The sequence below is a fragment of the Halichondria panicea genome, chromosome 11 (assembly GCF_963675165.1).
Source record: "Halichondria panicea chromosome 11, odHalPani1.1, whole genome shotgun sequence".
Taxonomy (NCBI): Eukaryota; Metazoa; Porifera; class Demospongiae; order Suberitida; family Halichondriidae; genus Halichondria; species Halichondria panicea.
Genome location: NC_087387.1, coordinates 4222891 through 4235986, shown reverse-complemented (window position 1 = coordinate 4235986; position 13096 = coordinate 4222891). Strand labels below are relative to the sequence as shown.

At 40.4% G+C, this 13096-nt stretch overlaps 2 protein-coding genes and 1 pseudogene across 2 annotated transcripts in view; 2 read left to right on the top strand and 1 right to left on the bottom strand.

Annotated features, from left to right (window-relative positions):
* Positions 1–13096, bottom strand: part of LOC135344351 (dynein beta chain, ciliary-like) — a 161637-nt pseudogene that overhangs the window by 32692 nt on the left and 115849 nt on the right.
* LOC135344345 (ankyrin repeat domain-containing protein 17-like) overlaps positions 1–13096 on the top strand; it is a 137483-nt gene that overhangs the window by 120756 nt on the left and 3631 nt on the right. The gene's annotated exons all lie outside the window — the stretch shown is intronic.
* LOC135344349 (ankyrin repeat domain-containing protein 17-like) overlaps positions 18–13096 on the top strand; it is an 87237-nt gene continuing 74158 nt past the window's right edge. Inside the window, exons 1-14 of the mRNA XM_064541555.1 lie at positions 18–449; positions 992–1100; positions 1662–1794; positions 2310–2375; positions 2571–2732; positions 3499–3731; positions 4005–4382; positions 9077–9518; positions 9567–9851; positions 9923–9945; positions 10147–10183; positions 10431–11137; positions 11297–11339; positions 11584–11777. Of these exons, the coding sequence (XP_064397625.1) occupies positions 9089–9518; positions 9567–9851; positions 9923–9945; positions 10147–10183; positions 10431–11137; positions 11297–11339; positions 11584–11777 (1719 nt within the window). The 5' untranslated portion in view covers positions 18–449; positions 992–1100; positions 1662–1794; ... (3 more) ...; positions 4005–4382; positions 9077–9088. The remainder of the gene's footprint in view (positions 450–991; positions 1101–1661; positions 1795–2309; positions 2376–2570; positions 2733–3498; positions 3732–4004; positions 4383–9076; positions 9519–9566; positions 9852–9922; positions 9946–10146; positions 10184–10430; positions 11138–11296; positions 11340–11583; positions 11778–13096) is intronic.

Sequence of the window (13096 nt, the reverse complement as noted above, 5' to 3'; positions counted from 1 at the left end):
CTAAGATGACGATTTTGTCAGAAGTGATCTTTACCAAATTCTTAAGAATCACATTCACTCCAACTCACAGAACTCACAGGACTCACCTGTTGCAGTGAAACCTCCTCTCAGTAAACTGTGATACCAGTATCATATTATATTAGCCATTGGACTTGTAATAGCATCGATCTAGAGATACTTCAGGTGTTCAGATGATCGAGACTAAAGTGAGACTTGCCCATCGACTCTGTGGTAGCATAGATGATACAGTACTGTATCATCTATGGTGGTAGTCTACCAAGATCGTGCCGACGGTCAAGAGAGGTTGTCAGTTCATCTTGCTAGATCTACTGGAGAGAATGGGTTCCTACCACGCCCAGATACAATCAATACCAGGCCGTATTTTTCAACTTAACTCGGCTCCTCTGACCTGACAGACTAGTGTCGACCATGTACCAGAACTCTGTCAGGTGTGTGTTTAGTTGTGGGTATCTTGTGTTCTGTGAGTGCAATACAACGAGTTGAAGTTGTGCAGTGTCTAAATCTAGCGGTTGGGTTGGTTTTTGATTACACATGAGCTTACAGGGTACCGTATAAGTTCTATTTAAGGCGCCACATTAAAATAATTACGCTGGTAAAGGTGGCCGTATTAGGAGGTTGGAAAAGCTGTGTTTTTACGCAATTAGAAGGCGGCCCTTTAAAAAATGCCATCCAACCTCAAAACTAATTTTCCACCTCTGAATACAGCCAGCGTAATTATTTTAATGTTGCGCCTTAAATAGAGCTTATACGGTAGTTTCGATCCAGAGTCTGGCTTGCTACTTATAGCCTATAATTATATATAGGGGGTGGTCATTAATTATATACACTTCTATGGTATGGTGCATGGCAAAGTTTTTTGCGGATGGCCAATGCCTTAGCTATAAACTACAATGAAAGTAGACCTCACCAAATGGCTTCTATCATTTGCATGAGGTTGTTTGACTAATTATAAAATTCACTTTCTCCACAGGGAGCTACAGGGCAAGGCTGTGATCACTGATGTGATATACTCGTCAAAGGAGAGCTCCAATGATGAACTAACAACCACTGGAAGTAAAGAGGAGCTTAAACGCATCAAGGTGTGGACTGGTGTACTGTATGTTGTTTGTGCACTATGTTGAGCCAGCTTCTCATCCTTTTACCTTCACATAATATTATCTTAGTGTGTGAACTCTTTATAATTTGACGTTCTGTTATACCTCAGCAAAATCATTGTCCTATTTTGGCCAACTGTAACTGCACAATCTGATTGAGTGATGGTACGTATGTGAGGCACTGTATTCATTACCGAGTGTTACCGTATAGCGGCTTGTATGGTGGAAATGTTCGTTTAAAGAGCATCAAACAAATTAAAACTACGCAGTTATTCTACCGCAACGTCACTATCCTGAGCCATACAAAAATTAAATTAAAATACGATGTGTCGTTCGTACAAAAACTTGCATCGACGAAAATTACCTGCTTACGGTACCACATTTCCCAAGCAATTAATGTGAGTCTTATGATAGCACTGCGTATAGATACATGTGCAAAAAAGACTCATTGTTCAAATCCAAGGCTTATTATTTAGTTGTTTAGTTTTGTTCATTATTTTGTTATTATATGCATGTAGTTCACTTGTGTTCCCACCATACGCACAGGAAGATTCCTATTGCAACAGCTCTGATGATGAAGAGTTTGGATGAGTTATGGCTCCTCTGTCACTGGCTAGAGCAAGCTGTGTAGAGTCATCAGGGGAAAAGGATCGATCTTTTGGAGGTTGCTGTAGCTAAGGTACACTGACGATTATTAATTAGTGAGGTTTTGAAGCTGTTCCAAATATTTGGTACTGTAGTTGATAAATAATTGAGTCAGCTTTGTGATCTAGCTGGATGTTATAAAAGGAGCTTCTCTGAGACTACCGTATAGCGGGTTATTTGTATATGGTGGACATTTTATTGTGGGCATCATCCGAAAATTAATGCGCAGTAGGTTCTATGTACGCACATCGCCATTCTTAGCTGTAGGAATATTTTTATAATACCAAATATTTAAATTTGGTAGTTCATGCGAACATTTGGACATAGAAAATTACCTACTATATGGTATAATTATTCTCGACCCCACCTAGACAGGGTCGAATCCAAAGGGAGGAGCTTATTCCCCCTCTGCTCATTAAAACTAGACTATACATGACTCATGCCAATTTATAGGACTACAGTAATGATCAAGTAGATCTGGAAGCCTATAGTCTCTCCTGCATGGAACAATTTCTAAACCAGCCTGCAACATTAATTTTACTTTAACAGGTGACTGCTGGATTGTTCTACACAACGTATGAGCACAACCATCCAGCTGACAGTACTGAGCACAAGGTGGCCGGTTGTGTATGATGTACATGTATAGCATTTGGAATCGTAGCTGTATGCATTGTAAGTACAGTCAAATCACGACGTATATTGGTGGCCTGAAGTAACTTTCTAAAATAGTTTCCCCGCACACTCTGTTTCCACACTAAAAGCAGATAATGTATATATCAACAACACTGGATTGGTACCTACTGTACACAGGTGCTGATAGCTCTGGTTGACCTGGTCCCTGAGCTGACATACAGCTCTGTTCCTCAACTCTACCCTCACTCCTTCCTGCAAGCCAAGGCCACCAACTCCTCACCCTACACCATCCTGGCTGGACCAGCCAACGTCTTCCTGGATAACAACTTTATCACTAAGGTGAACATGCAATATTTCACTTACTAGATGAGCTATTTAGTTATTTTTATCTGCTTACAGCGAGCTATTTTGTTTTTACAATCCGCTAGCACTCTCATGTACAGCTTCAAGTAGGTGACCAGGTAATAGATAACTTGTGGCTAGGATCGTATATTATATTATAGCTTCATTACTTTAACTCATTTATTTCTTTTGTCCCATACGTACATCTATAGTACGCAATTTGTTTCTTCTCTCCACAGTCGACGATCGTATAGCTATAACAAATTAACTTATTTGTGTCTCTTGTATATATCTAGTATCAAGAGTAGATGCTAGTATATACAGTAGATTCCCGCTCTCTAAAGTACGGCCATCTCATATACCGACCATTTGGCTTGGCACGGAATGCTAGCTATAATTATGTTTACTGCACAAAACTCACCCTAGGTACGGCCATGCACTCGCTATTCCGTATACCAGCCAGTGCTGGCTGTCCCAAACAAGGTTTTCAATGTAATTTTATACATGTATTACGGCCGGATATGACGTTTTGGGTGTGGTTTAGCAAATAAAATTGAATTACAGAACAGGACGATTTATTATCCTTCATTATCCTCGAGACAAAAACCGCAAAATTAGTCATTAGATTCAAGGTAAAGTCGTTTTTAAGCCGCGGCTATTTCCCGAAATACAGCCACCTCGCTATTCCGGCCAAGCTGCATGGTCCCAAGGGTGACCGGATTAATGAAAGTCTACTGTAAATGTATGTTTCTCCCCTCCACAGTCGACGATGAGTGGTGTGTCTCTGAGGGAGGAGTTTGTGAGCTCCCTGGGAGCAGACCAGTCAGTCGGCATCATCGTGAGACCAGTGGCCACAGTACACAACACTCGCACTGCCATGCTGGGAGGGGCAAAGACAAACACCATCACCTACACTCACATTTTCAAGAGCACCAGAAGTAACTCTGGGTCTCAGAGCAACGCCAAGTGCCTCTCAGTACTGACAATAGAATCAAGGTACAGCAACTGTGGCCTAGTCAGCTGGTGTTTTCATTCAGTGTCATAATGTTTTGCCTAGCAACTGTCAGACTAACATGCAAACTATTTGCTATGAGCGACGTCCTCTCAACAGTAATTAACACTATCCATTAGATATTGGTTGTTCACTGCTCTCCCCACACCTCTGTGTTTACATGCACTGCATGTATTGTACATGCTGATGTACACTGTGCATTGTGTATTTGCAATTTTGAGTGTACTGATACATAGGCACTCTTGATCTCTCTTCAGGTCAGTGTGGTTGACCCTACTGTGAGGAAGGTGGATGAGAAGTGTCTTCTCTCGTTTGGTCACGTTCAACTCAACAAGTCTCACAATCTACAGTGTAGAGCACCCGGCACAAGATGGCCATCGGGATAGTCCTTGGACTGTCAAGTAATAAATCAAACTTTTTATCAGTGACTGTTCTATGAAAAATGATATTCATGAATAACATTAACAAAGTATGCAATCAGGAATTTAGATTATACATCTTGTGTATACACTGTGCCCTCCTCCACATGTACAATTATTTTAATGGTCACTGAGCACAAGAGAGTTGTTGGCAGGCCCTCACTCCTTTAAACTGCTATTGCTATAGACAGACAAGAGAAGAGAAGGTTCATACAGGTACAGTAGTATATGAGTTGAAGCAAACAGATGACATAAAAATGAATCTAGAAGTGTGTTTTCAAATAATTATATAGAGATCTAGACTTACCCTAAGAGTTTAAACCTCTAAGTATTAAAGGCAACCCTCCAAATAGAAAAATAGCAAGTTTGACCTCTATATAAAAATAGTGACAGCTATAGCTGCGCTGTGTTGACAATAGTATCTAAATGGAGGTGGTATAAATGTAGCCACACCTTAGCCTCGATTCTAGTTCACATGTTTTTACGAGGCAAGTAGACTACGTAGAGCACCCTCCACATAATTGTTCGACCTCCGATCAATCTGGCTTTGTAATTATACGCAGATGTACTACCGTATTTTAGCGGACAATTAACGCGAGGGACCTGGGCGGCCACGCGTTATACATGCTAATTTTGCGAGGGTTGATCAATTCAATCACAAAACCTAGTAAATACCTTGCCAGAACGCGATAGTTAGATCGCAAAAGGTCAACTTTTCTGCTCCTTCGTAAAGGTTTTTCATCGCAAAATATTCTAGTAATATGGTATTAGCGGGGGTATAAACTTTCGCCGAATGTCCGTTCGTGGAATAGCAACCTTTCTGCAGCATGCATGCATGCGATATTGAATTAGCAGGTACCCTTGAAATATACACGCTATATTATGGTCTGTTGCTTACCTGGATGCAGCATTCACACAATAAGTTGCATGATATTAGTTTCATTTTCGAATAAAAGCCAAGAAGCTTGAATGTGCACATTCGCATGGCATGGCTAGCCAGAGGTTAAAACACCACGTGGCTTGGCTAAAACTGAGTTCACCCCTGGGCTTGATCCATCACAACAGAAATCAGTTGAGCTATCGCCCCCCAGACAAACTTGAGAGAAAATACCCAAGATTTAATTAAAACCTTTGACCTTTTAGAGCACCTGGCACAAGATGGCCATCGGGATGGTCCTTCATCTTGGACTGTCGAAGTTACAAACTTTTTATTTTGTGGACTTAGTATTCTGTTTACCCCGTTCAGTTATTTGGAAAATGATATTCATGAATAACATTAACAAAGTATGCAATCAGGAATTTAGCTCTTCCTCATCTTGTGTGTACACTGTACTGTATTAAACAGTCCCCTCCTCCACATGCACAATTTAATGGTCACTGAGCATGAGAGAGTTGTTGGCAGGCCCTCAACTCTTTTAAACTGCTATTGCTATAGACAGACAAGAGAAGGTTCATACAGGTACATGCAGTATAATTATATGAGTTGAAGCAAACAGATGACATAAAAATGAATCTAGAAGTGCATGTGTCTTCAAATAATTATATAGAGATCTAGACTTACCCTAAGAGTTTAAACCTCTAAGTATTAAAGGCAACCCTCCAAATAGAAATAAAAAATTTTTGACCTCTAAAAATAGTGACAGCTATAGCTGCGCTGTGTTGACAATAATATCGCATCCTAAATGGAGGTATAAATGTAGCCACACCTTAGCCTCGATTCTAGTTCACATGTTTTTACGAGGCAAGTAGACTACGTAGAGCACCCTCCACATAATTGTTGACCTCCGATCAATCTGGCTTTGTGATTATACGCAGATGTACTACCGTAGTTTACCGTATAGCGGATAATTAACGCGAGGGGCGTGGGCGGCCTTGCGTTATACATGCGAACTTTGCGAGGGTTGATCAATTCAATCGCAAAACCTAGTAAATACCTTGCCAGAACGCAGATCGCAACTTTTCTGATCATTCGTAAAGGTTTTTCATCCGCAAAATATTCTAGTAATATGGTATTAGCGGGGGTATAAACTTTCGCGGAATGACCGTTCGTGGAATAGCAACCTTTCTGCATGCTTGCAGCATACATGCATGCTATATTGAATTAGCAGGTACCCTTGAAATATACACGCTATATTATATATGGTCTGTTGCTCAACTGGATGCAGCATTCACACAATAAGTTGATATTAGTTTAATAGTGGCTTCATTTTCGAATAAAAGCCAAGAAGCTTGAATGTGCACGTTCGCATGGCATGGCTAGCCAGAGGATAAAACACCACGTGGCTTGGCTAAAACTGAGTTCACCCCTGGGCTTGATCCATCACAACAGAAATCAGTTGAGCTATTGCACCCCGGACAAACTTGAGAGAAGATACCCAAGATTTAATTGCAACCTTTGACTTTTTATTGCATTCTTCGAAACCACAAGATATGGAAAATTAGCCTTCTGCGGCTGGGGTATACATTTTTGATGTATTAATTGGCTTGCTGCACTGGATAGATCTAGTCTGGGGGCCAGACCTAATATCTCGAGGGCCAAGTCAAGTAGAGCTAGGATTAGGTTTAGAGAATGTCGCCAGAGCCAATGGAATGCATATCCTATTTGTGATTTGATTTTTAGAAACGAGAACGCTGCTTGCAACGAAAACGCAACGGGAACTGTTTATTTGACTCTACTGTAATTTCTGCATAGTCCAGCATTTTGACCCAGATTCCTGAGACTTTTACAGTAGAGAGTTGCACTCATTTAGCCTCGATCCCAGGCCGCACTTCCTCGAAGAGTGGGCCTGGTATCGACTGCTTGCGCATGCGCTAAAACGTATTGAAAGTCATACACAGAGCTAAGCTAGAGACAGAGATGTAGGTTTGTTGTACAGCTATTTTCTTTCGGATAGAGTCAGTAGCAGTAGTATAGTAGACGTTTCACCAAAGTTAGTATTTGATGGGCGTGGCCTGTTCAATCTTGTCAGCTTTCACTCCATTATCAACCACACTGTTGCAGCAGGCTAGGGGTATAGCTGTCATGCTAGAAACCTTCAATTGAACCTTCTATCTACTTTGTTCGTTGTGACTTCATAGTTTTACTGACCATGAACGTTGTTATCCGGATCCGCCAGATACCGGCGGATGGTGTCAGGATATTTTCGTGATATTATATAGGACATCTTATGGGAAAAAATATCCAATAATTTCGCGCATGCGCAAGCAGTCCGTATAGCAGGGGAGACCAGAAGAGGAATGCTAGGGTCAAAACTAAAACACCACATGGCTAAAACTGAGTTCACAGAAATCGATTGAGCTATTGCACCCTAGACAAACTTGAATCCAAGATTTAATTGCAACCTTTGACCATTAATTTATTGCATTCTTTAAAACTATTATACAAGATATGGAAAATTAGCCTTCTGCGGCTGGGGTATACATTTTGATGTACTGGCTTGCTGCACTGCTAGTCTGGGGGCCAGACCTAGTATCTCGGGGGCAAAGTCAAGTAGAGCTAGGGTTAGGTTTGTAGACTCTTGCAGTATTTTCGTGTGCTGTAGCAGAATGTTGCCAGAGCCAATGGAATGCACATCCTATTTCATGTGATAAGAATTGCTTGCAACGGAAACGCAATGGGAACTGTTTATTTGAGGTCTGCATTTCGACCCAGATTCCTCTGAGACTTGTACGGTAGAGGCTTGTGCTCATTAAAAGTTTGCGCTCAATCATTTATGGTGAAGTTTGACCTTCGTTTTCTCAAAGTATATGGAATGCGTTTCATCACCTGAGGCCTTGCTAAACAACTTGCTTTGAAAGTTGCGGTACACCTACATTTACGGAGCCAGAAAAAAGCAAAATGAATTTTAGCGCATTATTCATATAAACTCATCGTAATTATGTATACTGTATTTACTTGATTAAACGCCTTCCTTGATTAGATTAAACGCCCATCTCGTTTAAACGCCGATGATAAAAGCTGTCTTTACGCCACTCTTAAATAATCGCCCATGTATGGGGCGTGGCACTGTGGGTGGAGCTGAATTAGCACGTGGAACCAGCTGAAACAATGGCAGCATATAATTATGATGGCAGAGAGGACACAGAGGGAGAAACACCACTCCTATATACGACTTAAGATTGAAGCTGAGAGCTGTGGCAGCAGCCAAAAAGAGCATAATAACTGCTGATGAGCAAAGTTTGAAGTAGACTAAACAATAAACGCCCGTTTCGAATAAGTGCCCATCTCGTTTAAACACCCCCTCTACAGATACTGCTAGAGAATAAACGCCCGGACGTTTAATCAAGTAAATACAGTATCCTTCTACGGAGAAAAAAACGGGTGAATTTTGCTAGTTTCTGTCTTGTGAATGACTTGAAATGTCTCCCTCTGCACGGTCACTTAATTGTTATACGTGTGCTGATTTCCCATTAAATGCATGGGGTACGTACATCAGTGAGGATTATTAAGTGAACTGACAAATGTCAGACCATACATGTAGCACAAAAATATGGTCAGTCAAGAAGTTGAAATATGCAGTCCTTCTCTATAACCGTGCAGTAAATTGTCTCTTGCTAGAGCTATCACTTGAAGTACTTGTACTCGATGCTATACTCTTGGCCATCCCTTCAAGCACTGACTTATTATAATTCTATCACTAGCATATGCACTGGTTTTAATCGATCACATGATATTTCTCGTTTTAAATCTTATTAAACATGACTTTTCGAACACAAGCCATGTTCCCAGTCAACTTGTGACTGAACGTTGGAGCCTCTAGTCTGTCTTCTAGCTATATACTGATCAGTTTTTGATCGATATCCGACCGTTATAATCCTCACTGTTACATGTATTATAATAATTATACGTAACATACAATGAACTAAAGTGTTATTATTATTCTAAAGTGTTATTATTATTATTCTATTAGATCTTCTTCATAATGGGCATTGGTGTGGAGTTGTGGAGAGCTCGTATTGGGTTGTTCAATGGTGGAAGAGGAGGGCGGCCACGTAAAGCTTCCCTGGCTCACCAGAAGCTACAGTGTGATGTTACTATCATAGTCACAATGGCGTTACGGACACAGTGTAGCACCCTCCAGGCTGAAGATACCACCAGCCATCGTGATAAGTGTGTCGTTGAATCAGTACTAAATAATGCAACAGACAAAGCTCCTCCCAGTAACTGTCATGAAGATGTGGTTCCTGAAAAGAAAAAAGAATCAGTGACATTCACTACTAACCATAGCCGCAATTACTTGTCAAGTATTTGTATTGGCCTCACCCTGATCTTAATAGGAGCAATACTTGTCTTCGTCTCTCTTCTCCTGGTATTGGCCGGAGATGTAGAGCTAAACCCTGGACCTGGACTGGGTATGTACTTCCTGTATATTTCACTATAGAATTATCATTGTCATGCAGATACTGTTCTGACTCTCTCTGACATACTTGAGGTGTATGAGAAGGTGAGGAGTGCTAGTCCGAACTGGTTCAACCTGGGACTTGCGTTGAAGCTGAGCTATATCGACTTAACAAACTTTCATGATAAGTATCGTGGTGACAATGATGTGTGTTTGCGTGAGGCCCTAGCTCGTCGACTGCAGTCAGATGATCTTCTAACTTGGGGAGGTATGTGTACTGCTCTCAGGCACTCTACAGTGGCAAGAAATGATCTAGCTGTGAAGATAGAAGAAATCTTAGTTCCAAGTGAGTGACTGAATAATTTTGTCGTTGAAATACCTACGTCATGCATGCATTGAATGCACACATGTTTACAGATAAAGAGAGACAAGAAGTTGAGGTAAATCCCCTTGAGCATGAATTTTCGTGGCGCCTATTCGAAGATCTATGTACCACAGAATAGTTTTTACTACTCCAGGTGCTAGTTGCGCCCGTACACACTTTCCACTCTGGTGCTCAACGTTTTTAATCACCATAATTACACGCACGTATATAATTATGATGATCTTTTATATAATCAAAATCTAATCTATACACACAGATAACTCAAAGCATCGAGGAAAGAGAGACATCAGACGGTATAAGCTATATTAATACTAACACTAGTCTATCAATGCTTAGCTATCTGCTGGTAGCAAGGAGAGTGTGTATCGTACGTATCATACATGTAATTATACCGTGTTAGTTACAGCATTCTATATACATAATTATGTGCACGTACATAATTAGATTGTACAATCATGTGATACGCAAGCAACTTCATTTTGTGTGGATTAATTTTGTGCCTATAATGTACGATAGTTGCACGATATTATTTTCCTGCAGGTACAAGCAGTCAACTTGTTCTCATGCCTCCACGTATAAAAGAATTAAGATTATCTTCAATGAAAATGGAAATCCAGTTCGGTGATCTTGTGTCACAACTATGCCAATCGCTTGAAATTCGAACAATTTCAAAAGACTCCTTAGTTGCTGGATTAATGGGGTTTAACTGTTTAAATAAGGTGTTCGATAGTAGAAATCAGTGTGTTTTCAGAGATCAAAGAGACAAACTCTGTCAATGTTCAACAATTGCGGAGGTTTGGCAAATTATTGCTGATTATTTCTCTTTCTTTGACTATGATATGGTAGAGCTGATCACTAAACGATTTGGAACGGATGTGGACAAAGAAAACATGAAACTCTACAAAACAAAGTTTATCGGGTATGCTAAGCGTGTACTAGAGAAAGGGAAAATTAGTTCAGACTCCAGAGAAGATACCGTCACTATGATTGTAAAGCTTGATTCTTCGTACGACAATTGTGAAATGAGTCGACTGAAGTTATTCGAATGGAATCTAAGTTCCATCTTGAACCTGAACGATGGTGTTTTAAAACTTTGCAAGATTGATGATGGTTGTATTGAGCTAACATTTCTGTTGCCCTCTTTCATAACAAGTGACATCTTTCCACTGTCAAGTGATCAAGAACGTGCTCTGCATAGTCAAGGGGTGTTACAGCTACACTGTGGGGATGTTCATTATCCAGCTGAGGTATTAATTTTAATGTACATTGATTAGTCTTGTCTAATTACATGTAGCCGCTAGTGTTTTATCATTCATACAGCGAGTAAAAAAAAAGTATCATGATATGTATATTCATGCATGTCCCAATGTGTCGATCATTCATGCATGTCTCATTATTCCCAATAGTGTCGATCCGATGAAGGAGATAATACATCCTGGTCCAGTTCAGGTAACTTAAAACCTGTGTCGTGGTATTGTTGATGGAGGTATCATTTTACATGCGTAATAAAATTACCATGATTTGAAATAATTCATGACTTGATGGTGTGTGTTATGAGATTAGGGGAAGGCTATATTGTATACGTGCGTATAATGTCAACTTATGTTAATCGATTTTAACCTACCATTTTGGCAAGAAATAAGTGCCGTGACCAGCTTAAGTGTATTATTGTACTGTACTTCTGGTCACTCAGATTCTGATGAAGGATTGGCCAGTACTCTTCATTCTGAGTACAAATCTGTTGCTACTGATTACTTAGAGACGTTCCAAATGCACCGTTTCTTAGAGGGCCCGACAGTCAACAAAAAAGGAGAGCTTTCTAATTCTGACTCTGGGATTGTGAGAAGCAAGAGAGGAGCTCGGACTATTAAATCATATCTTACTGAGGTAATTGTATATGGGGACTCGAGACTATAAGCGCTGATGATGTGTCAAAGCTACATAACATAAAGCTCTAGCTATTGCTAATTAATTTTTACTGCATGCACAGGAAATGATTGACCATGATTGATGCTGCCAAAAGTCAAAATGCATCAGCAGAGCCTTGCATCTTGCAGCTACCAATAGCTAGCGTTCTATAGTGCTGAGCTAACCGCTATATATATATAAGTAGAGTAGCAACACTCCAAAATTACAAGTTTTACTTTTGTAGGCGAAACAAATTAGAAATTTTGCAAATCCAAGAATTAAAATCCAAGAAAACATGACTACCGTATAGCGCGAAATTTTCGAGGGGCTTAATTTTCACGGATTTCGTGGGTTAGAATTCTACACGAAAATAAGTCCACGAAAATTGTTAAATTACCTGCTATAACGTGCAAAGATTTAAGGCGTGGCTTCCGGTTAGCAGTCATTCCGCGAACATTGTGCAGGCCAATCCACGAAATATAAGTGCCTCGAAAATTTCGCGCTATACGGTAGAAACTCCTATTTGCACTTCTTAATCATTGATCCTTGAGCAGCTGTATAGCAGTCTACACACACACACACACACACACTGGTATCTATTTAATGCCTGCAAGGAGAGAACCAAAATATTTTGCATTTACCAATATAAAACTAACCCATTCACAGACACACAATATCTATACAAAAAGTTTGTTAACAAAATGCCGAATAACCAAAATACCAAAAAATATTTAGTGGTCCAAAAGTGTGGGCATAGTCTATGGCTTCTCTCAACCAGCTACCAATACAACACAATATAACCACCATGCAGGTTGAAAGAACACGACACCCCAGCGGAGCCCCTGCAGTTTTACACAGTATCCACGTGATAAGAGCATCACAACAATAAATAGCTAAAACTAGAGCACTGAAGTGCAAACCCTTGGCTGGTGACATGATTATAAAGAAACCAGAAGAGTGATACCAGAAGATTGATATAATGCAGTGCATGCATGTAGTGATGTATGACTGAGCTGTCTAGCACAGCAACTCGGGAGCAATAAAACTAAACCAGACTGGAGGCATGAAACATTGAGAACAGAGTTTTAGTTGTACATGAGGTGAACTAGGTCCTAGTCTAGGATCACAGCAAAGAAGCCTGGAGTCTCAGAGAAGTATGACTCTTGGATAGAGTCGGATCCCAGAGTCAGCTATAAGCTCAGGTAGCTATAATCGAGCACGAGGTAGGTGTAGAGATAATTACGCATGCGCGTAGATGCATGCTGGGCAGTACATAATGCAGTAGGCGGGGCAAGCGG